The 24,448-nt window shown below is 42.5% G+C and overlaps 1 protein-coding gene across 1 annotated transcript; it reads right to left on the reverse strand.

Annotated features, from left to right (window-relative positions):
• Window positions 1–128: 128 nt before the first annotated feature.
• On the reverse strand, window positions 129–24,065 carry LOC118390523 (phosphorylase b kinase regulatory subunit alpha, skeletal muscle isoform-like). The gene is made up of 32 exons (XM_035781178.2): window positions 23,884–24,065; window positions 22,582–22,740; window positions 22,185–22,232; window positions 21,725–21,893; window positions 16,855–16,937; window positions 16,628–16,708; window positions 16,252–16,350; window positions 15,969–16,115; window positions 15,628–15,681; window positions 15,358–15,480; window positions 15,141–15,236; window positions 14,939–15,046; window positions 12,109–12,187; window positions 11,677–11,811; window positions 11,367–11,476; window positions 11,131–11,275; window positions 10,943–11,021; window positions 9,395–9,465; window positions 8,666–8,830; window positions 8,367–8,443; window positions 8,117–8,262; window positions 7,831–7,984; window positions 7,442–7,521; window positions 7,222–7,300; window positions 6,951–7,080; window positions 6,613–6,714; window positions 6,335–6,438; window positions 6,115–6,159; window positions 1,570–1,731; window positions 1,373–1,426; window positions 990–1,190; window positions 129–736 (listed from the first exon to the last, which is right to left on the reverse strand). The coding sequence occupies exons 1-32, from the start codon at window positions 23,959–23,961 to the stop codon at window positions 563–565; spliced, it is 3,537 nt and encodes a 1,178-aa protein (XP_035637071.1). The 5' UTR covers window positions 23,962–24,065; the 3' UTR covers window positions 129–562.
• Between the last annotated feature and the right edge of the window lie 383 nt (window positions 24,066–24,448).

The following is a 24,448-nucleotide window of genomic DNA, read 5'->3' on the forward strand; positions in this document are numbered from 1 at the left end:
ATCACCTTGACAGCGAATATCGGCAGGTTAAAGCATCGTTCATACTCGTGAATAATTGTCAGATTGCATCATGCCAGTTGGCTATGAGAGGGCCTTGAAGCACTGTCACTCACAAAGTGTACAAGATGAAGATTGCCACTATGCTGTATTAATCAAAGATCCATACAGTACACATGTCACATCACAATAGGAAAATTATCATTTTCAAAAGCAGCACTACCACTAGTGTTGCGACAACCGCTCACTCTTGACATAGAATCACTGCACCATCTTTATGGTAAGAAATATCTACCTGCTGTAGATAACAAGTCTGGAAACCTAGCTTCATTAATTTTTCTGAGAATAATCTGCCATATCAGAGGAAGTTAGTATTTAAAATACTGGGACCCCTCACAGCGATTTGTTCATGTCAGGCACAGGCTTGCTGGGATATATCAAAATAAATTAAACTCCATGATGAAAAGATCAGGTGACTAGATAAAAATCAGCCTTTCTCAGGTTCTGAGCCCTACTACAGTATGTGTTGCTGTTAGCTAATTGGAGGGCACAGACGAATAGAAGCTCATTGGATGGCACATGCACCGCTTGGCAAGAAGTCCTGGGCGTAGGTGCACACAGCTTTGCAGAGGTAGGTCATAGTGCCGTAGCGGCCACTAGGGGCGCTGTCATACAGCAGCCTGCAGATCCCATTGGAGGGATCTTTCTCCAGAAGGGTGTCGTCAGCCCCCAGCACTTTCTGCAGAAGAGGGGAATATGGACACAATGTAAGGATGACATTGCAAAGACAATGTGCTATTTAATGTCATTTAACATGTGGTTTACAGGAAATGTAACTGAATAGTAGTAAATACATGAATAGTAAATGTAACTGAATAACAAGCACAATAAACAATGTAAAATAAACATGTTCCACTGTGAAAATCAATGCTGAAAGAACAGCGGTCTGTTTCGCCAGCAGAGGTGAGACTACCGTATGGCCACTGACTGACCTGGTCGTGGTAGAACATTTCACTGGCCATGTGGACTATCTTATCTACATGGACGACACTGCCGATGCTCTCCAGCTCCACCTCGGCCAACAGGGTGAGCACCAGTATGGCCTCCACCAGCAGCTGGCGGTACTCTGGCCGGGGCACGCGATTCAGCACAGTCTCCACGTGCACCGCAAACTTGATCTCACCGGGGGTCATCTGTGATCAACAACCCCCCCAGGGGAGGTGGATAGGAAATAGTGCATCATGTAGTGTGATATTGAACAAATCTGGTTCAGAGGTGAGCATGTGCTTGAATGAGTACAGGAAGGTGAAATTATTTAGATGAAGGAGTAACGTGAAGTTGATGTGGCTCAGCCTGGAGATCTTTTAGGGCGTACCTCTCTTGTGGTTGACGCTGGGAGAATGCACCCCACAATAGATAGACCGTCACACTGAAAGATAAAGTAGGGCAATTACATCTATGAACCAGGTAGAAACAAGTTTCACGGATGCTAATTATACATGTGCCAGCTAGAACAAAGTGTTTGGACTACTGTGCAAAGAGTACCAGCACCTGTCGCCCACAGCATCTCACCTTCTGGAGGATGGACCAGACCTTCTGGTAAAAGCCAACAGGGACTCTGTTGAGGGCTCCATCTAGACGTCTCCTACGTAACCACTGGCCATGGCGGCTGTCTCTCGCCGCCATCTTTTCTGTAGCGCTCTGCAACGACTCGATGGATGGGAGTCTGTACCGCTGGAGCACACCAGGGGAAAACAAACACTTATAGTTAAGCTTTCTCTTCCTTGTTAGATAGTATAAAACCTCTTGAGTTTATCACATAATACATATTTGTGGTGTGGTATTGTATTCCCAGAAGTTATGTACAAGTACCAGTCAAAAGTTTGGACACACCTACTCAATCAAGTTTTTAATTATATATATATATATTTTTTTGTTTTACTATTTTCTACATTGTAGAATAATTGTGAAGACATTAAAGCTATGAATTAACACATATGGAATCATGTAGTAACCTATAATATTTTTCAAAGTAACCACACTTTGCTTTGATGACAGCTTTGCACACTTTTCTCTTGATGACAGCTTTGCATTCTCTCAAGCAGCTCCATGAGGAATGCTTTTCCAACAGTTTTCAAGGGGTTCCCACATGTGCTGAGCACTTGTTGGCTGCTTTTCCTTCACTCTGCGGTCCAACTCATTCCAAACCATCTCAATTGGGTTGATGTCGGGTGATTCTGCAGGCCAGGTCATCTGATGCAGCACTCCCATCACTCACCTTCTTGTTCAAAAAGCCCTAAACACAGCCTGGAGGTGTTTAGGGCTTTTGGACTCGTCAGACCAAAGGACAGATTTCCACTGGTCTAATGTCCATTGTATTACATCATAGGTTTGATGTCCTCACTATTATTCTGCAATGTAAAAATAAAGAAAAACCCTTGAATTTTCACGACTCCCGCCGAAGTCGGCCCCTCTCCTTGTACGGGTGCGCGACGTCACCGGCTTTCTAGCCATCTCCACTCCATTTTTCATTTATCCATTTGTTTTGTCTTGTTCCCTGCACACCTGCACACTTTTCATTCCCCAATCACACAACATGTATTTATTCCTCTGGTCCCCCTCATGTCTTTGTGCGCGATTGTTTTGTGTTACGTGTCTATGTTGACGCGCTTTACTGGTATGCGTTTATTCCGTGTTCTATTTCACGAGGTATGTCATTGTGTTTATACAGTATTACTGTGACTGTTTGCGCGTTTTCACTTTTGCATTGGCTGGAGGTTTCGACGCAGTGACGTCCGTCTGTTGGTTTCTCCTGCCTCAATAAAGTGTGCGCCTGTTCACAACTCTCTGCTCTCCTACACCTGACTCCGCTCCCAGTACACACGCCATTGCCATGAATGAGAAGGTGTGTCCAAACCTTTGACTGAGAACGGAAGGATCAAATGCTTTATTATTGAAATATTTAAAAAATACAGACAGAAAAAGACAAACGGCATGATTTGAAGTACTGTACATATTCATATATACAGTAAGGTACAAAATATTGGAACCCTTGATAAAGATGAGCAAAAAACACAGAATACAATAAATAATACAAATACTGAGCTATATTGCTGGTAAAAAAAAAGGGAAATTATATTATTTTATACTAACATAATTGCTCAGAGAAAGAGATTCTGTTCAACAGGTAATTTAAAAAATGGGTCCAAATTATTGGCACCCCTGTTTTGAGTATTATAGAATGAACCCGCTTCGTGAGGATAAAGACACAAAGTATTTTTCTAAAATGTTTTATGAGATTGGAGAACACATTGGGAGGGATCTCAGACCGTTCCTCCATTTAGAATCTTTCCAGATCCTTGACGTCCTTCGACCACAAAAATCAACATTTTGCAATTGCCATCTGTCTCCGGACTTGAAGCCCATTGAAAACCTCTGGTTTACATTAAGAGAATGGAAGGGTCAAATGCTTTATTATTAAAATATAGAAAAAAATAGACAGAAAAAGACAAACAACATGATCTGAAGTTAGATGGGGCAGAGTATTACAAGCATTAGAAACATCAGGCTTCCTGTTAAGGCAAGGGCTGATTTCAAGGTTTTACTGCTAACCTACAAAGCATTACATGGGCTTGCTCCTACCCATCTTTCTGATTTGGTCCTGCCGTACATACCTACACGTACGCTACGGTCACAAGACGCAGGCCTCCTAATTGTCCCTAGAATTTCTAAGAAAACAGCTGGAGGCAGGGCTTTCTCCTATAGAGCTCCATTTCTATGGAATGGTCTGCCTACCCATGTGAGAGACGCAGACTCGGTCTCAACCTTTAAATCTTTACTGAAGACTCATCTCTTCAGTGGGTCATATGGTTGAGTGTAGTCTGGCCCAGGAGTTTGAAGGTGAACAGAAAGGCTCTGGAGCAACGAACCGCCTTTGCTGTCTCTGCCTGGCCGGTTCCCCTCTTTCCACTGGGATTCTCTGCCTCTAACCCTATTACAGGGGCTGAGTCACTGGCTTACTGGTGCTCTTTCATGCTGTCTCTATCAGGGGTGCATCACTTGAGTGGGTTGAGTAACTAACGTGATCTTCCTGTCTGGGTTGGCGCCCCCCTTGGGTTGTGCCGTGGCGGAGATCTTTGTGGGCTATACTCGGCCTTGTCTTAGGATGGTAAGTTGGTGGTTGAAGATATCCCTCTAGTGTTGTGGGGGCTGTGCTTTGGCAAAGTGGGTGGGGTTATAATCCTTCCTGTTTGGCCCTGTTGGGGCGGCAGGGTAGCCTAGTGGTTAGAGCGTTGGACTAGTAAACGGAAGGTTGCAAGTTCAAACCCCCGAGCTGACAAGGTACAAATCTGTCGTTCTGCTCCTGAACAGGCAGTTAACCCACTGTTCCTAGGCCGTCATTGAAAATAAGAATTTGTTTTTAACTGACTTGCCTAGTTAAATAAAGGTAAAATGTTTCAAAAATTAAATCATCATTGGATGTGGCCTCAGTGTCTCCTGACCTCTTCTGTCTCAGCCTCCAGTATTTATGCTGCAGTAGTTTGTGTTCGGGGGGCTAGGGTCAGTTTGTTATATCTGGAGTACTTCTCCTGTCTTATCCGGTGTCCTGTGTGAATTTAAGTATGCTCTTTCTAATTCTCTCTCTCTCGGAGGACCTGAGCCCTAGGACCATGCCTCAGGACTACCTGGCATGATGACTCCTTGCTGTCCCCAGTCCACCTGGCCGTGCTGCTGCTCCAGTTTCAACTGTTCTGCCTGCGGCTATGGAACCCTGACCTGTTCACCGGACAGGTAGCACACCTGTCGCAGACCTGCTGTTTTCAACTCTCTAGAGATAGCAGGAGCGGTAGAGATACTCTTAATGATCGGCTATGAAAAGCCAACTGACATTTATTCCTGAGGTGCTGACTTGCTGCACCCTTGACAACTACTGTGATTATTATTATTTGACCATGCTGGTCATTTATGACCATTTGAACATCCTGGCCATGTTCTGTTATAATCTCCACCCGACACAGCCAGAAGAGGACTGGCCACCCCTCATAGCCTGGTTCCTCTCTAGGTTTCGGCCTTTGTAGGGGGTTTTTCCTAGCCACCGTGTTTCTACACCTGCATTGCTTGCTGTTTGGGGTTTTAGGCTGGGTTTCTGTACAGCACTTTGAGATATCAGCTGATGTAAGAAGGGCTATATAAATACATTTGATGATCATTGGGTGTGGATACTGTCGGAAGATTAGGAATACCTAGGATAGGATAAGTAATAGTAGTAATAGTAGTAATAGTAGGATAAGTAACCCTTCTCACCCCCCTTTAAGATTTAGATGCACTATTGTAAAGTGACTATTCTACTGGATGTCATTTTGTAAGTCGCTCTGGATAAGAGCGTCTGCTAAATGACTTAAATGTAATGTAAAATGTAAATGTAAGATGTGGGTCTGAGCAAGTGTGATGTCATCAATGTATGTAAATGTTAAGTTGTCTTTTGCTTTGGCTTATGTAAAAAATTCAACCCTGTGATTTGACTCGAAGAGGGCAAGTCCATAAGTGCCGGCGAAGGATATCAAGGATCTGGAAAGATTCTGTATGGAGGAATAATCCAAGATCCCTCCCAACGTGTTCTATAATCTCATAGAACATTTTAGAAAAAGGCTCAGTGCCATCATCCTCGCAAAGTATTGAAAACAAAATCTCTTTCCCTGAGCAATTGTATTAGTATAAAATAATATATATGATTTTTTACGTACAATATAGCTCAGTATTTGCATTGTATAATTTACAGTCTTTTTTTGCGCATCTTTATAAAAGGGTGGCAATCATTTTAGACCTGGCATCTACTGCCATACCCCGTTCAAAGGCACTTAAACATTTTGTCTTGCCCATTCACCCTCTGAATGGCACACGTGCACAATTCATGGTCTCACGGCATCTACACTGATTTGAAGTGGATTGAACAGGTGACATCAGTAAGGGATGACAGCTTTCACCTGGACTCGCCTGGTCAGTCTGTCACGGAAAGAGCAGGTGTTCCTAATGTTTTGTACACTCCGTGTATATGCACACGTGTACATGTGCATGCTCAATCTCTACTTTCTGTACTCACTGACCCAAGCCACTCACCCCTGATTCAATGTTCTCGATGTCAAGGGAATGCACGGATAAGGACTGCAAAAAAACACAAGGTAAAAAAAGGCAAATCGATCAGCGGGCACATTAGTACGTCCTCAATGGTATGTCTGTATTGATTACGTAGATCACCATGCAGTTGGAGGCTGTTGGATCTCTGTCATGTTTACCGTTTCTGTATGCATTCATACATAACACAGTATAGTGTCCTCACCAGCTTCCTCACTTTACTCTGGTGTTTGCTTCCGCCCACACGCTTAGAGTTAGGCGAAATATCCTGGATGGCAATGGAGTCTGTACCTGTTGCACCCGGACGCACTGCAAATATACAGTGGGAAACGATGATCCACTTAAAATAAAGAACACCACAGACAAAATGGCTACTTGACAAAATACAAGTAGGATGAAACGGAGAAAACGTACGTGCTGGTTTTTGAGCAGCTCTCCGGTAAGCTACTAATATCAACGATGATCGAAGCCATTGTCACTCACCACTCTTCATCAGGCCAAACTCTTTCCCACTGAGAATGTGGTGCAGGAGGTTCTTTAGCTCTGAAGGGCTCATGTTCATCAGGCACTCCGTGGCCTCCTCGCCTGGAACACGCACAGAGAACACACACTTATTTCTACATGTTCCCTCCTCTGACCTTACATCTCGAAGACACACATCACCTATAAATGATAGAAATGGTTGCTTTAAAAATGTGTCCGACTGTCTGCAAACGTCTAATGCAGTGATGCCATCGTATAACATAATGGAAGGAACCATCACTAAGATCAATCTGAAGGTTGTAACATCTGACCCTAGCATTAGTGCTATGTCAGCGCACCAGAGCAGTTGAGAGACTGGGCCAGCTCAGTAGCCATGACCTGGATGATCAGTCCGATCCTGAGACGGAACATCTCACTGAAGAGTTTTGGCTGGGTGCGGATACACATTGCCAGGAACACCATAATCTCCTGCAGGGGGAACACAAACACCAGCTTACAGCACGCTGAGGCACAAATCAATACTCAACATACCGCTGGGACTAGTAGTAACCATTACATTCAGAATTATAATTTGAATATCTGAGCCACGGGCGTTCATATCGTCCTTACCTGAGTGAGAATGGCGATGGTCAGATTATTTTCACTGGCCACATCAATTAGCTTTGCCAGCTTGTCAGGGGGCATGGGGCTATGTGGATATAATGACAACATCACTCACAAAGCAGAGCTTGTTTCTGTCTTGTCTCCATTTGGTCTCTTTCTAAAAATATATGCTGAATACTGTCATGAGGGTGCCGGGTGTGTGAAGGATTGAGGACGGTGAGCTCACGCTGAAATGGTCTTCTCCCTTGGCTCAGGGGGGAGACCCACTGTCAGGTGCTTCTGGTGGGCCAGTAGATCTGAACAGGCCTGTCAACAAAGCAAAAAAAAAACACCTAAAGTTCAGAGGTCAAAAAGACATTGGAGTGGTATATCTGATCACCTGAGACGTGGCACTACCTTCCTGTCATTTAAGAACTTTGGATTTGATCAACCATGCATGTTGGCTCACCTAAATAACAGTGCATGAATCAACATGAGTAAGGAGGATAAACCGTTATGAATGGATTTGAAATGTGTCTGTGGTTCTGCGGCTAATTTCCGACACCAAGTTCAAGTGTAACCAGTCCTATCAATGGTGTGGTGTGACAGTGAGATGGGCAGTGAGTGGATAGATACCTCATCCAGCTCCTCCACTTTCTTCCGGAGCATGCCAGAGATCATGCGGACGAGGCCCCAGTGTTTCAGGTTCCCAGCCTTGTCGTACAGACTGCTCAGCAGCCGTCTAACAGTGGAGCCTTTACCGTGCAGCTTAGTGTCCCAGTCCATACCCCTGACACACACACGCACACACAGACAAACACAAAATCAGCCCTCCTCTACAAAATCTACCTAGCTAGTATGAACCAGCAAAACCAACCACTCATTGGGTATAGGGAATTTGTGGTTTAGAATGGGTCCTTACTTGTCTTTGAAGAAAATGTAAAGGATGTCGGCCTGATCCTGAAGGTTCTGGGTCTGCTTTAGCACCTGCACCAAGGACTGGTAGTCTATAGCTCCAGTCGTGTCCCTGGGCAGATTCATCTGGGCTGGAGGTGTGGCATTGGAGCCCTGAGAGAGACAGAGACACGGTGCACAACTCAGTGTTGTGTGGATACAACATCACACTGGTTAACAATCCGCAGACATGACATTCACAAGGTACAATGCCATACCCTGCCATCCACATCCACCAGGTGGAGGTTTGGCTGACGGGAGCGAAACAGTTTAGTTGGGAGGTACATGTGCACGTCTGTGGAGGGAGAGGTCAGAGGAACATTGTCATGATACCCAGATGGTGACCGTGTGTGTGTGTGTGTGTGTGTGTGTGTGTGTGTGTGTGTGTGTGTGTGTGTGTGTGTGTGTGTGTGTGTGTGTGTGTGTGGTTTATCTGAAATACATTTCAAGAAAATAACAACAAAAAAAGTCCTCCACAAAACGACAGATAGTATAGAGTAGAAGGCACGTGGCTCACTGTGGATGTCGAGCTCCCGTGCTTTGTGCACCAGTGAGACCATCTCACGGGTCTTTCTGGCCAACGCCCGGAAGCGGTTCAGACCGCCTTTATGGGAGCTGATCTTTTCGCTGTGTTTCGGTATGGACAGCAACTGGTCCAGATACTGAGCCAGGTCATCCACCTCTGAAAAGAGTGGGACACACGCGCACGCACGCACACACGCACAGGTAAATGACCTTTCAAGGAATCTATAAGCATGCTTCCAAAATGAGCGACACGTGCAGCCAGCCAGTACACTGTCAGTTAGCTGACTTGTTATCAGTCAGCTACGAAGACTCCAGTAATATACAGAAGAAATGTCAAATGTAAGAAAAAAAGGTCACAGACAACCAGGAACTCAGTTTCCTTTACGAGATGGTAGGGAGATTTTAAGATGGTTAGTTGTGTGGGAATTGACAACAGGGTAAGGAAGTAACAATCAAAACAGGCGTTGTTGTTGTATTGACAAGGGTTTACGGCAATGTGAAAATAGGTAAACCTATTTTCTTCTGACATTTTTTTTGCTAGAGATGAACTTAAGGATCTTGTGATGTTTTGCCTGAGACAAAAGTCATTTTCCTAGGCTTTACCCACTCTAGCCCATCTCCCTAACATCATTACACTATCAGGCCATGCACAGCTTCAACAGCATTGTAACCACACAGACACCGTTGTCATGGTGACCACTGTAGTCACCACCCTGCTCACCATCATCCATGAAGGACAGTTGAGAGCAACAGGAAGTATTCATGAACTTGGACAGTTTCCCTGTCTGAACCCTGCATGAGGAGGGGAAGAGCAACCAACGTCATTAGGTGTGCTTGCTGAAAGCAAGAACAACTTTGAAAATCCGACAATTACTCGTATTATTATTTGCTTTCCGCTGCCACGTGTAGTGCCAAAACTGTAAAAGCTACCAACGCCAAAACAACATTAAAGTGTGCAGGCTGACTGTCTTCAGTGTGCTTGAAAACAACTTTTTGATGCTACTTAACAGTTCACACGACAACCATATTTGCATAGCTCCCAATGGATTTCAATGTTCATTGGTTAGAATCGTAAAAATTCCGGTCATAACTGGTCTTTAACCGTTTAAGCTACAAACGCCATTCAAACCTGAAAACTAGAATAGGGTGCTTGTATTCAGCTTTGTATGTATACTTTCAGAACTATAACCATTTTACATTTGCATAACAGCTCCATAGGCTTCAATGGAACATATTTTGATTTGCAGGCGTCGTGTCCACATTTACCATTGAAGTCTATGGAGCTTTTATGCAAATGTAAAATGGCTATAGTTCCAAAAGTATACATACCGTAGTATCAACACACTTTTGACAAGCAATGTAAGTTGTGTATGTCTGCATATTTTAGAATTGGTTTCGTGTTTTTAACCATCAACCGTTCAAGAACAATGTTTAAATGTGCTGAATTAATCACAATTGATTGCTTTGTCAAAATTATTTTTATACCGATTATACTTTTTCAACTACAACCATTTTATATTAGTATAAACTCTCCATAGGCTACAATAGGATGGATTTGGATTTTCCCCCGCTCTTGAACCATTTATGCTGCATACTCCAAACCAACATATTGACCCAATTTATAAAGTATTATTGATATTATTTGTGCTTTTTAAACTATATCCATTCAACACTTGCGTAAAAGCTCCGTAGACTTCAACGGTAGATGTTAGATTCGCCACTGCTCTTGATCCGTTTCAACGACAAACACCAACCCAACGTTGAAATGTGCAGAGACCGACTCAACTTAGATTGCTCCACTACAGCTTTTTGCTTTAACTCACACTTCATAACCTATAAAGCGCGTTGCGTCGCCATTTATTTCAATGGCGGAATAAAGGCTTCAACATTCTAAACTGAAATCATGTCCACAGAACAATCAGAACGTTCAAACTATAAAACATTGTTCAGAGCTTAAGTACTCACTCTAGCCGACTATACTAGCTCACTATAACAACTCCACACTTTACCAACCACCCTAAAATAACTCACTATAACATACACATAGCCTACGAAAGCCCTATTACTACAAATCCCTACACCACTACTTTCTGCCGTCACTAACAATGTTTCACAACCATTAAATACCTCCAGACCACACAGACACACATTTCCCTTTAGGAAATGTCCTTTTCTGGTTTTGACACTGACGTTGATCATTCTAATAGGCCAGTCGGTGGAACTCAATCCCACGATCTAATTAGCCATTCTTCTATCAGGAACACCTCACCTTGCTCCGCCGTAGTAACCATCCTGCAGTTTTCTCAGAACGGCTAGTACTGCAGGGTCCAGCTCTTTCTGGTCATCAGCTGAAATAGAGTTCCAGAGAGTGGATTGCCAGGAGGACGTTACGTACGGTATACTATTTGATTAGGCTGCAGAGTCATGATGGGGCGGTGGTCAGGTCAAGTGACTTACTGAGCATATTGGATGAGATGGGGAAGGAGACCGTGGGACAGCCGGTAATTCTCCAGCGGGAAGCCAGGTAGGAAAGGTCATTGCGCAGCATCTCCAATATCATGTGGTTGTCCAACGCCAAGTAGAATTCCTGATGATCAATGAACTGGACAAAACAAGAGAGACAGGGAGATGTCCGTGTTGAGTGTAATCAACAGCTGGTAGCTAACACACAACATGACAGGGCTTCATCTCACCTGAGGGGTGAAGGAGAAGACAGTGTCACGGATGATGTAGAATTTTGATGTCCCCAGAGTGCCAATGCGTCTGTATGGTCTCCCAGTGAGGCCTAGTCTCTGGTTGCGACCTGCATGGCCAACACGATGAATCGTTTTTGGGACAATCATGGCATACATTATATTTCTAAACCTGGCGTACACATCACAGAAATGGGCTCTTAAAGCCAAGGAGTTAAATTAACATCATAAACAACAAAAGCTATTAGCACAAGCATTAGGCTGTATCTTTATCCTTTTAATTAATCTCTAGGTGTAGTGTTCAGTTCACCTAGCCTTGCATAGATGTGGCTCAACACCCTGGAGGGTTGGACTCTGATAGGATGGATGTCCTCCAAGGTATCAGCATCTATCCCTTGTTTCATCAACAGATGTTTGATGTGGTCCGTCTCAGCTAAGATGGACACTGAAAGCAAATCAGACAAGAACACTTCAATTTTGTCTAGTTTGAAGGAACCTCAAGAGCTAAAGGAGTCTCTCGTTTATTATAGTCATTTAAAACAATTAACACCAAGAGAATGCATTATTTCAATCACTGTAGTAGATTTATGAGACTCAGTTAGGCACAATCTCTTCCAAATGGCATCTTTTGTACTGCAATTTATCACAGTCACCTACTGTACACATGAATACAAATATGTGTATTCTCCTACTGAGGTCAATATCTTTTCTTCTTCCAGACTGCCTGATGTAATCATCTTACCTTGAACCACAACATCAGGTTTGGATACAGTGGAAAACCGTCTGTTCAGAGGATCAATCTCTCCTGGGGCTAAAAAACCCTAAAAAATAAGGACATGGAAATCAATTGAGAATTTGTCAGTTTCCGTTGTATACATTTATCCGAAATAACCAAATACTCTCCCTTCTGGCTATTGGGGAAAAATCCATAGTGCCATTTCAAAATGTATGTAGCAAGGTAAGCGAGCCTGAATAAAATTAACAAACTTGCAAACAAGGTAAGACATAGGACTATCCGTACCAAACTTGAACGTGTATTTCCAGGCACTAGCATTTCACCCCAATCAAAATGACATGCTCATACTCCAATATTTTACAATAAGACCTGGTTGGCGCCCCCCTTGGGTTTGTGCCGTGGGGAAGATCTTCGTGGGCTATACTCCGCCTTGTCTCAGGATGGTAAGTTGGTGGTTGAAGATATCTCTCTAGTGGTGTGGGGGCTGTGCTTTGGCAAAGTGGGTGGGCTTATATCCTGCCTGGTTGGCCCTGTCTGGGTATAGTCAGACGGCGTCACAGTGTCTCCTGACCCCTCATGTCTCAGACGCCAATAATTATGCTGCAATAGTTTGTGTCGGGGGGCTAGGGTCAGTCTTCTATCTGGAGTATTTCTCCTGTCTTATCCGGTGTCCTGTGTGAATTTAAGTGGGCTCCCTCTAATTCTCTCTCTTTCTCTCGGAGGACCTGAGCCCTTGGACCATGCCTCGGGACTACCTGGCCCGACTCCTTGAGGTCCCCAGTCCACCTGGTTGTGCTGCTGCTCCATTTACAACTGTACCCCCCCCCCCAGTGGACCAAATGCGGAATATGTACCCTTGCTGATATCATGGACAGTAATGGCTTGAGAAAATTCCAAGATTTGAAAAACACATACACATTACCAGGCAACTTCTTTTTCCTGTATTTACAATTTAGATCAGCTATGCTGGGCTATGGAGTCCCTTGGGAAACCCAACTACCGAATAGGCTTTATAAATAAATTATCAAAAAATACATTAACATTTGTTCACAGACTGTATTTAACAGCAAGGAAACATTTTACGATGAGATTGGCCCCAACTGTTCACTTTGTCCCCTAAATAAGGTAGGCACATTCCTCCATATGACGTGGGAGTGACCTGCAGTCGAATGCTTCTGGGGCAAAGTTACTAAATTAATTTTGAAGTGTATGAATATAAATATTCAATGCTTTGCATCTATTATGTTGCTTAACGATGATAGCTTCTTGAATCTCTCAGTCAATCAGAGACGATTACTGCTGGTAGGCAGCACAGCTGTGAAAAACGTTGGCTCTTAGATGGTAATCACATCACTCTCTCCCAAGTCACCAGTGGATACAGTTACTATTAGAAGCTCTAACATCAGAATTATCAACAGAGCAAATGAATGGTGCTCGTCAAGGAACAACTGAGGCCTGGACAAATATACTTGACTCTGTAAATAATCATCTCAGCTAAATCCCAACCCATACAAAGAAACAATTCACAAAGGCCAACACATAAGTACAAACAACATTCTGTATAGACACCGAGTGTACAAAACATTAAAAATACCTGCTCTTTCCATCACATAGACTGACCAGGTGAATCCAGGTGAAAGCTGTGACCCCTTATTGATGTCACTTGTTTAATCTACTTCAAATCAGTGTAGATGAAAGGGAGGAGACGGGTTAAGAAAGATTGTTAAGCCTTGAGACAATTGAGAATGTGTACCATTCACCTTCTGACTGACAAGGAATCCTAGGGAGGTGGGAAAGGGTGCGAAACATGGTTTCCGGGAGTGGGAGGTGGGGGTTGGATGGAGACACATTGGCTGGGTGGGGTTCGGGGAATGGGACACTGAATTTAGTATTAGTATCTGTATATATTTCTTAAAAACACTTTTTTCATTTTTTTTGGCAGACTACGGGTACAGGTTTTTATAAACTTTGAATTTTAAATGGACCATTAACCCCTCCAACACAAAAATAACTAAACAAATTAAACTTTGGTCTCAAAGAAAGGAAATAACCGCTGAGAGTCACAAGGGCATTACGTACAATATAACGCAACAATAATCATGTTGATCATAGTAGTTCATGGCATTAAGATTTCCATGCACTCTACATTTTGTTTGGGTACTTGTAAACACCTCATCCATTCAAGGAGAAATAATGATACATTTTCAACAATAATGAACATTCTTGACTAACCCTGTGTAGTGTAATTCAAAGGAAAGCCTTTATTAGTCTAGTCTAGTCTAGTCTAGTCTAGTCTAGTCTAGTCTAGTCTGTAGATGCTCTACAGATGGACATACTGCCAACCAACTTGACAAGCAACTGCTTGCTAAGGTTACAGTTAGGGTTGGGCTTAGAATAAGGGTTAAGGTTCAGACTAGGGTTTGGGTGAGGGTTAAGTTTAAGCTTAGAATAAGGGTTAAGGTTCGGACTAGGGTTTGGGTGAGGGTTAAGTTTAAGCTTAGAATAAGGGTTAAGGTTCAGACTAGGGTTTGGGTGAGGGTTAAGTTTAAGCTTAGAATAAGGGTTAAGGTTCAGACTAGGGTTTGGGTGAGGGTTAAGTTTAAGCATAGAATAAGGGTTAAGGTTCGGACTAGGGTTTGGGTGAGGGTTAAGTTTAAGCATAGAATAAGGGTTAAGGTTCGGACTAGGGTTTGGGTGAGGGTTAATTTTAAGCTTTACAATAAGGGTTAAGGTTATGGTTAGGGTTAGAGCTAGGGTTAGTAGATAGTCTGTAGAGCATCTACAGATGGACTATCCCAATAAAGTGTTACCGAAAGCAGTGAATAGATTGACTTACATCAGCCATCAGGTTTCCCAGTATGTACAGAGACTGTCCCCACATCAGAGGTAACTTGCCCATGGGAACTCTCTCTACAGAATGGGGATTCTCATACTCCTCGTGTACCTGTATAAAAACACACAGTACTAATTTTACCTGCTGTATATTCTAAGTGGACTCAGTTATTATGATAATGAATGTAGATGGGGGTGGCCCTCACCTTGTCTGCAGGGACACTATAGAGCTCAGGCACCAGGCTAAGGCCATCCTCCTGTTTGATCATAATAGCCTCCAGGGCATCTCTGTATTCTTGCACCTGATGACACAGGGCAAACTCTTGATCACAATAGAACCCACACACGAGACCGAATGGACGCGGTCTCCGAATGGAGCCATTACCCGCTGGCCATTGTATGTCCGCATCCCCCCTGACTGACCTGCTCAGGGCTGTTGATGAAGATCCCATCCAGAATGAGGTAAGTCCAGAAAAGTGGCCACTCACATTCAATATTCTCAAAGAGCTTCAGCTCAGATGACTCATAATATATGCGACTGGGGTCCTGGAGTTCACATGAACATGTACAGAATATATCAAAATTACACAAAGGAATCCGTTCATCAGTTGACGGTGGAATAAGGCTGTGGGGGTAGATATCTTGGCCAGTCAAAAAAAGAGGCTAAACATAAATATGCAATATCATTTTCACCTCTTTGGGGGTTTTGTGTCCATCTCTGAGGAACCTGCAGCATCCATATCTCCCCTAAGAGGAAAGATAGAGAGACAGCTAGTGACACATCGACCATATGGGCTGTGCTCTCATGCTACAGTCGTCATTACAGTGTTCTGCTCTAACAGACAGAGAATGTCGGCACACCGCACTGACCGGCCCTGTCATCACCTTCCTATTCCAATACACCACACGTTTCACCACACTCTCCTCGGCAGTTAATACCAGACTATTAAAAGGCTAATATTTAACAGAAAATGTTTAATAGATCAACTCCAAACAAGGACAGCACTGAATGTAACAGTAGAGGACAACCTCACCTGCAACTTGGAAATTATTTCCTCCTTTGTCATATTAACGATGTCAATGTCTTCCACAGCGAACGCTGGATAGGAGATAATGGACAGAACCCCGGCATCCACCTCTTTGGATGTGGAAGCTCTTGGCAACATGGAACTAAGGATAGACTGGCCATATAAAAAAGGGAGAGAGAAAGGGGAGGGAGAGAGTAATGTCTTCTTCAAAGACTTGAGAAAGTGAGTGTGAACATGTCGCTGGGAGCTTGGGCTCCTGTCCTCGCTCTATGGCCATCCTAAGGCTTACCGTGCAGCGCTGAATATCGTCAGCTAACGCATGGACTACGGATTCATGACCCCCCTTGGCGCCAAACAGATTGAGGCCATCCAGGGCCTCAAGTGCAGCCTACAGACACACATGGGAAAATAGAAGGCTGTTGTCAATATGACAATCCCTTTGTCAGTGTGCACACATTACTATGACACTTAAATAATACCCATTGGTATCACCCACAGTAAAAGGTTGCATTTATTATAAGTTGCTAGTTGATGAAAAGACGGAAGGGAAAACATAATTGACTGAGTGTTATTGGCGTCCGTGATTTGTGCTATCAACAAGCGTTCCATTAGTATAAGTCAACAGACATTGATATTCAGTACATGTGGCGTAAAAGACAACTTACTTTTGCCATGCCGATTGAGCTGACGTTGATCTCCGGAATCCCCTGGTTTGTCTTGTCCCCACGTTCCCACATGCCAAAATCCTGGGAAAATCAACACAAATCAAACTGATAAACAAGTGGATCATACTTCTAGATCAAAGACACGTGGCTACCGTAGCACTCTGCAAATACACTGAACGTCAACATCATGTCCAATTTTCTTTTTAAATATATATTTTTTTACATACTGCCACTTTATACGCAGCCTCGATGTAGAACATAAGATTCTGGATGATGTCCACCTCATCCCGAGTGTAGACGATGTGAAGGCCTGCCAATGACAGCAGACAGGATTGAAAAACAACTTTTGAATGTTTATTTTCAGTTCACATATCATTTGAAAATATGCATTCAGGTCTTAGTAATGTAATATACTTGTCAAAAACAAAATGTAGAGGGCTCTCTATGGTCAGGGCCTGACACTGTTTATGTCTATGTACTGTATATTGTATTCCAGGTTCCTGCTGAACTTACAGTGCCTTCTGAAAGTTTTCACAACCCCTTTCCCACATTTTGTTGTGTTACAAAGTGGGATTAAAATTGATTTAGTTGTCATTTTTGGTCAACCATCTACACAAAATCCTCTGTAATGTCAAAGTGGGAGAAAAAACTATAACATTTATAAATAAATAAAGCATCTATATATCTTGATTAGATAAGTATTCACCTGTAGCGATTGTTGTTGCCTTGTTGCAGACAGGATGCAAGTTTTGGAATATTTGTATTCTATACAGACTTCCTTCTTTTCACTCTGTCATTTATTGTGGAGTAGCTAGAATGTTGTTGATTCTCAGTTTTCTCATATCACAACCATTAAACTCTGTAACTGTTTTAAAATCACCATTGGCCTTGGTGAACTCCCTGAGCAGATTCCTTCCTCTCTGGAAACTGAGTTAGGAAGGACCAATAGCTTCATCTCTCAGAGCAGTCATCCCTCAGGGCCTCTATGCTGCCACTTATTGATATGTCATCTCAGTGCATCTCAGGAAAAGTGGGGGTTTTGAGATGAGTTGGCTTTCAAAAGGAACCATATAAGGAGAAGTGGGCATTTTAATTAAAAGTAGTCTTTTAACACTAGAAGCTCTGAAATTACATAACTACTAGAACCGCCATGACTAGATATTTCAATTATTATTATTTCAAATTTTCAATAATAAATAATATAATACATTGTGTATAATACAATGTGTATAATAAATACACATAATACATTGTACAATTAATTCATTTTTAATAAGTTAATGTAGCTAACGTAAGCTAGCAACAATGAAAACAAACAACATCTTGAGTGGCACCTTTTGAAACCCATACTTCTCCTTATATGGTTCTTCTCGAAACCCCCACGTTTCCTGAGAGATTACATATCAGTGGGTGGCAGCGTAGAGACCCGAAGGGTTCTGAGAGATTACATATCAGTGGGTGGCAGCGTAGAGACCCGAAGGGTTCTGAGAGATTACATATCAGTGGGTGGCAGCGTAGAGACCCGAAGGGTTCTGAGAGATTACATATCAGTGGGTGGCAGCGTAGAGACCCGAAGGGTTCTGAGAGATTACATATCAGTGGGTGGCAGCGTAGAGACCCGAAGGGTTCTGAGAGATTACATATCAGTGGGTGGCAGCGTAGAGACCCGAAGGGTTCTGAGAGATTACATATCAGTGGGTGGCAGCGTAGAGACCCGAAGGGTTCTGAGAGATTACATATCAGTGGGTGGCAGCGTAGAGACCCGAAGGGTTCTGAGAGATTACATATCAGTGGGTGGCAGCGTAGAGACCCGAAGGGTTCTGAGAGATTACATATCAGTGGGTGGCAGCGTAGAGACCCGAAGGGTTCTGAGAGATTACATATCAGTGGGTGGCAGCGTAGAGACCCGAAGGGTTCTGAGAGATGATGCTGCAGCTGGACCCCTCTCGGAAGGACGCCTGTATCTTTCTAGTGACTAGGTGTATTGATACACCGTCCAAATGAATAACTTCATCATGCTCAAAGGGACATTCAGCATCTGCTTTTTTACATTTATTTACAGAACCACCAATCATTGCCTTTCTTTGCAAGGCATTGGAAAACATCCCTGATCTTTGTGCTTGAAGCTGTGCTTGAAATTCACTACTCGATTCAGGCACCTTACAGATAATTGTATGCGTGTGGTAGAGATGGGGTGGTCATAAAAATGTCAACCACTATTATTGTTCACAGAATGAGTCCATGGAATTTATTATGTGATTTGTTAAAGGGATACTTTGGGACTTTGTCAGAGAGATGAACTTGTGGATACCATTTTTATGTCTGTGTCCAGTATGAATGAAGCTAAGAGGTAGTTTCGCAAGCTAATGCTAACTAGCGTATCTGCTAACAATAGTTTTTGGAGATTGAGAGCTTTTCAGTGTTATTTGTTGGGTCCAATCAAAATCATGCTTGACTTAGTAAGGCTTTCTCATTGCAATGTTGCAATGGGGTAGAAAATCAATACCATGCCCAGGGCAAGGTTCCCCAAAACCATTGTAGCATTGCAACCTGGTCTCAGAGCAGGAGCACGAAAATCATCTTTCGTCTATTTAGTTTCAATGGAATTAAGATGATCATAGTGCTCATAACGCTTTTGAGAAACCCAGCACAGGTCATTCACCAGTCACCTCTCTGTCCTCCAATTGTTTCCCAATCTGGCAGCAACCTGGTGGCACAAACTCCCGGTAGAAAAATGGGCTACGTTCGGAGCCACTTTGCTTATTGTGTTGATTCAAACAAGACCAAATGTCACGTTTCTACGGGAGAAACGTTGACAGGGAAAAAAATACTATCAACCTCAAGAGACACCTGAAAGCGCATCATTCCAACATATACGCTCAGGTAATAACAGATTGATAAGACTACTTAGTTAGCTTGCTGCAACCTATCAGACCACTACTTACGACAGAACTTTGATTACAATAGCTATAGTATGTCAAGGGGCAGGGCTCCAGTCTGCGATCATTTACTCCCATTTAGTTAGCTTTTGACTTGGCTGTGAGTCAAATTTCCCATTGGTCGCATTAGTGCGAGCTGAACATCCATTACATGGTGACCTCGCTCAAAACGTCCTATTTTTTTTTCAGAGGGGGGCTGCTAAAAACCATGATTTGGCAAACAGTAAACTACATTATCATCATGAGTCCTGTAATGAACGTGTCTGCCCTGGCCCTGGGCCTGTTTCGCTGCTGCTGTGATGAGCGCTCCGGGAGAGAAAAAAGGCTTCTGATTCTCGAACATTTCAAAAGCAATTGGGAGAAATCCATAGCTTTTGAAGAAACTTCTTGAATCATTTGTAATGATAATTGACAGTGGCTTACAGTCCTTACAAAAGCTCCACAGCACACGACAGCTCGAGGAGAGAATACTACAACGCGCGCAAGCTCATATTTATTTAAAGAGAAACAAATGTGAGCTAATTAGTTGTTGAGAGGAAAGGAACATGTTTGATTTAATATTGAGCTTAATGGCAACTATTTTACAACTGGGATTTGTTATATGGCTTTTAGACAGGAAATGCGCAATTGCGCATCAGCCATTGCAAGTACATATAGAGTTGCAGGGTACAACTGCATCGTTTGTTTTTAGGACATTGCATTTACTGTTAGATTAATACATGACTACTAGCAGTGGGTAATATATATTTAGTGTTAGAGATCTAGCTAATGTGTTTTGAGTTACCCCCCCCCCTCTCTCACTCCCCCTTTCTTTATGAGATATGTTATGCAGACAAATATGCTGGTAGGATAAGGCTATGTATGTTTGTGCACATGTAAGTCAGTGATGTATGCTTACTATAGGTTAATGAGGCAATACAAATGTAACGTGACTAAAAACAAAAGGGCACTTCATTGACTAAAATGGCCCACTGTTTTCGAAATGTTGACAATAACTACACTAAATCATTATTCAACTGACAAAAATGTGACTAAGACTAAACTAAATCTACAAAATGAACACTGGAACATTGACCAACAGAGCATCTTTGAATAGCCCTCTTGGTGTACACCTAATAACAACAAACAAGTGTTTTTTAAAAATGTTTTAATCTTCTGTATATAAAGTGTAATATTGGGATGTAAACCCAAACTTAAACACATTTAACTCAATATCTGACATGGGGCAGGTGTCTTCTTCAATTTGAACCAAATCCATGTGTGTGTGGTGTATACTTTTGATACCATGAAGATTTGTAAGACTACCAAAAAACACCCTGTGTGACCCTGTTTTAGCCCATTGTGACGCAGGGGGTGGACACTATTTGCCAGCTTACACTATTTGGCATGACAGGAACCTGACATTTTCAATATCTTTGGGTGCAAATCAGGGGAGAATGACTGCCCCCTGTATTGAAACCACAGAAGTTCAAGGCCGACCGTGGTACTGCAGGCATCGTTAGCCGAAAACAGGATACACAATTATAGTGAATGGAAAAATGGCAATCTTTGTGCAGTCCATTCTGTTTTTCAGAAGAAGAAACTGAAGAAACTAACACTTTAAAAGTGTGAAAATGTTATGTGATATGTAATGGTTGCTGGTTGAAAATGCAATCTACACAGGACTTTCGCATCAACAGGTTTTCCATGAGTGAAATTTTGGCTTGCCAGGTGACATCACCAGGTGGTATAAGTTAATAGACCAATAACAAAGAGCGTTCGAAACCTCTCTGCCAATAACAGCTAATTTCCAGGTTACATATCCCTCCCATTAGGCCCCAATATGTTGGTGGATTGATCCACATTGTGGTTAATGCACTGCTTTGGCGCCCTACCCCTCCCCACTCAGATCAGTCCCAGACAGTCTTGCAAAATTACTGCTTGAATTCGTTTTTGGAACTTTTTGACAATTTTAATGCGAAACTATGACAGCAAGGTACTTAATCGTTACCCAGAAACAATTTGATATTGATATTTCTTTGTTTATTTCTGCACTGGGCCTTTAAATGCAGAAAATGCCGGAGGGGGGGAGACCCCCAGACCCTGTGCTGAAATGCGTCCACGCCATTGCTAAAATCATGCCGATGCCACTGGGGCACACAGTGGAGTATGAGTTTACCTGATGCAGTCATCTGGGCCAGGAAGAGCAGGAATATGGAGGTGGCATCCACCTGCAGGTGACCCCACTCATCGTCTCCCACCACCGTGGCAGTTGTCTGGGAATCATACTTGGCGTGCAGGCAGTCAGATTTGTTCTTGCTGTATTTAAACTTCTCCACTTTGTCAATCTGAGAAAAATGGAACAACCACAAACACCAGGACTTAAGACCAGTTCATTTGAGGTCAATAAAATAAAATAAAAGCAGTTTATAATCTTAAAAGAGAAGCCACAGGTCATATTCTGTCATCTGTGTACAGTATGTTGATCTATTGACATGTTTATTTCAAACAGTGACCTTTCCTTTGATTTCCTTTGCTCGATTAGAAATGAACCACCACAGCATGCAAGCTGAAGTGTGATTAAACTCTTTCCATGACCCACATTACAACTGTGAATGGCACAATCCTTGCCTGCATACCTGCCTCATCATACACTGCAGCAGGCTCCTCATGAGTTTAACGACATTCTGTGGAGAGATAGAGGGAGAGATAGTCAGCACCCAGTCTCAACCATGACCTTCAACCTCCCCCATCAGCCAGCAGAATCAGAGTAACCTGAAACCCGTCCCAAGCGTAATGGCCTGCCCCCTGGCATTTCCATGTGGGAACAGACACACACACTGACCTACCATGGGCCGGACCAATTTAGGTCTATTTACAGCTGCTAAATCCCTATGCCAAGGACAGACGTGAAGATAATTATAGGGGTTACTGTCAGCCAGGTATTAGAATATATATACTTGCGTTACTCCCATTCAAACTTTTTTTAAACAATACTGGTTTGAGACAGACAGGTAACTGGAAGGGCCCTCCCACCTGTTCCAGCTCGTAGGCCTTCGCCTTGTCCTCATCTCGGTCAGCATTCTTGCGGTAGGCCAGGCTGAGGGCCCACACAGACAGGATGCCATAAACATTGTCCCGGACCCAGGCATGGTGGTTCTCCGGGTCCCCTGGGAGAAGCCCCGTCACCGGATCCTGGTCATAAGAGGAACATAGCATCATATTCAGTAACACTGGACATACACAGATACATGGTGATTACATACATACATACATACATACATACATACATACATACATACATACATACATACATACATACATACATAACATGAATGTTTACACACAATATCACCCATGTGTAAGCATTCACATGCAATTATAATAATAATCAAACTAATAGTAATCATTGGCATTTTATTTCTTCCTATAATTTCAATTGATTGTAAATCAAAATCCACTATCATTTACACACAATCAGCCAGTCATAGTGAATTAATTCTAACCACCGTTTATGTTGACTGATGTGACAAATTATGAATTGTTCCAACAGGCAAGCAGTGCAGTTTAAAATACAAATTAGATTTGTAAATTGTTATTTCAGTTTCTGTTTGGTAGTTAGTAATTAGGCCTAGCGGGGCCTCAGATTTCCGTCACATGGATTCTGGAGAGGTCGTGTTTTAGATCAGTGTAGAACCTCAATAAAAATTCATTTTGGAGTTGGAGTCCTTTTAAAAAGTCCCTAGAACTGAGCCTCTCATTCCGTCTACATAGAAATGATCCCAGGGAATACCCCAGACCCACTAAGCAAGGGGACTGGAATTGGTCAAACTCGCAATTTAATATACTTACAAAATCTTCTTTCCCTAAAAGCATGATGGTCATTACTTTTTTATATGAAAAGGGGAGGTTAACTTGGCCCCAGGCAATCGATCGGAGATTGACTTAAAGACAGCTCTACTCAAATACTATATATATATACATTTTTTCATTAGTCCATTGTTGATACAGTCCCAAAATGTTTTGCATGTCAGCAGTCAAGTTTTCAAGATATTGGACTTTCTAGAAGCAAAGTGTCATCGATCACATCCTCATGAGGCCAATATTTAGAAAACTTGACTGCTGTCATGCAAACACATTTTGGGACTGTATCAACAGTTGACTAATGAAAAACAAGACCAAAATATAGTTTTTTAGAGGAGTTTCCCTTTAAGTGTCAGTCATGGGATTATTATTTTTTGCTTTACATGATCTGAACATGGGTAAATAAGTAGGCTACTACACATACAGCACATCAAGGGTAACCTATTGTCATAAATAGGCCCACAGTGCACTCACCTGGTGACGTAGTATTGTTTTCGTAACCATCCGCGCATAATTGTCGAGTTTCACCCCAGAGTTACTACGGCTCCTCATGATGTTGCTTGATGTTTTGCTTGAATTTCAGCCCTCAAACCTCGCTGACATTCTCTTTAATACAGCTTGTTATGTAGTTGCACCATCGGATGAGAACATGAGAGGGAAGCAAATGTCAAAGTCTAGGAGGGTGCGTTCTGCTCACAGTATCTGTTACACTGCCCATGGCTGCTCACAGACCAGTTGGTCTGTATTTTCTGTGTGCAGTAGGCCTATACCCAGTGTACAGTTGACTAGCATCTTCTAAAGAACAACGTAACAATGTCAATAGATGGAGTTGTCATAAACTATAACATCAAGTTAAATATAAAGTTATTAATGCTAAGTTATAAAGTTTTGAAAGTGTATATATATATATATATATATATATATATATATATATATATATATATATATATATATATATATATATATATATATAAATGTATATACACAAATAAAGCTATAACCAAAAAGTCTACAAAATGTGGAAATATATATTCCATCA

This window comes from Oncorhynchus keta, chromosome 11 (assembly GCF_023373465.1).
Source record: "Oncorhynchus keta strain PuntledgeMale-10-30-2019 chromosome 11, Oket_V2, whole genome shotgun sequence".
NCBI lineage: Eukaryota > Metazoa > Chordata > Actinopteri > Salmoniformes > Salmonidae > Oncorhynchus > Oncorhynchus keta.

Excerpts from the sequence above, each read along its gene's own strand:
- LOC118390523 (XM_035781178.2), bottom strand. The coding sequence starts at position 23,961 with ATGAGGAGCCGTAGTAACTCTGGGGTGAAACTCGACAATTATGCGCGG. Across the intron at positions 16,709-16,854 it reads AGGCTGCGTATAAAGTGGCA|GATTTTGGCATGTGGGAACG; the intron begins GTATGTAAAAAA and ends TGATTTTCCCAG. Across the intron at positions 16,351-16,627 it reads GCTCAATCGGCATGGCAAAA|GCTGCACTTGAGGCCCTGGA; the intron begins GTAAGTTGTCTT and ends GTGTGTCTGTAG.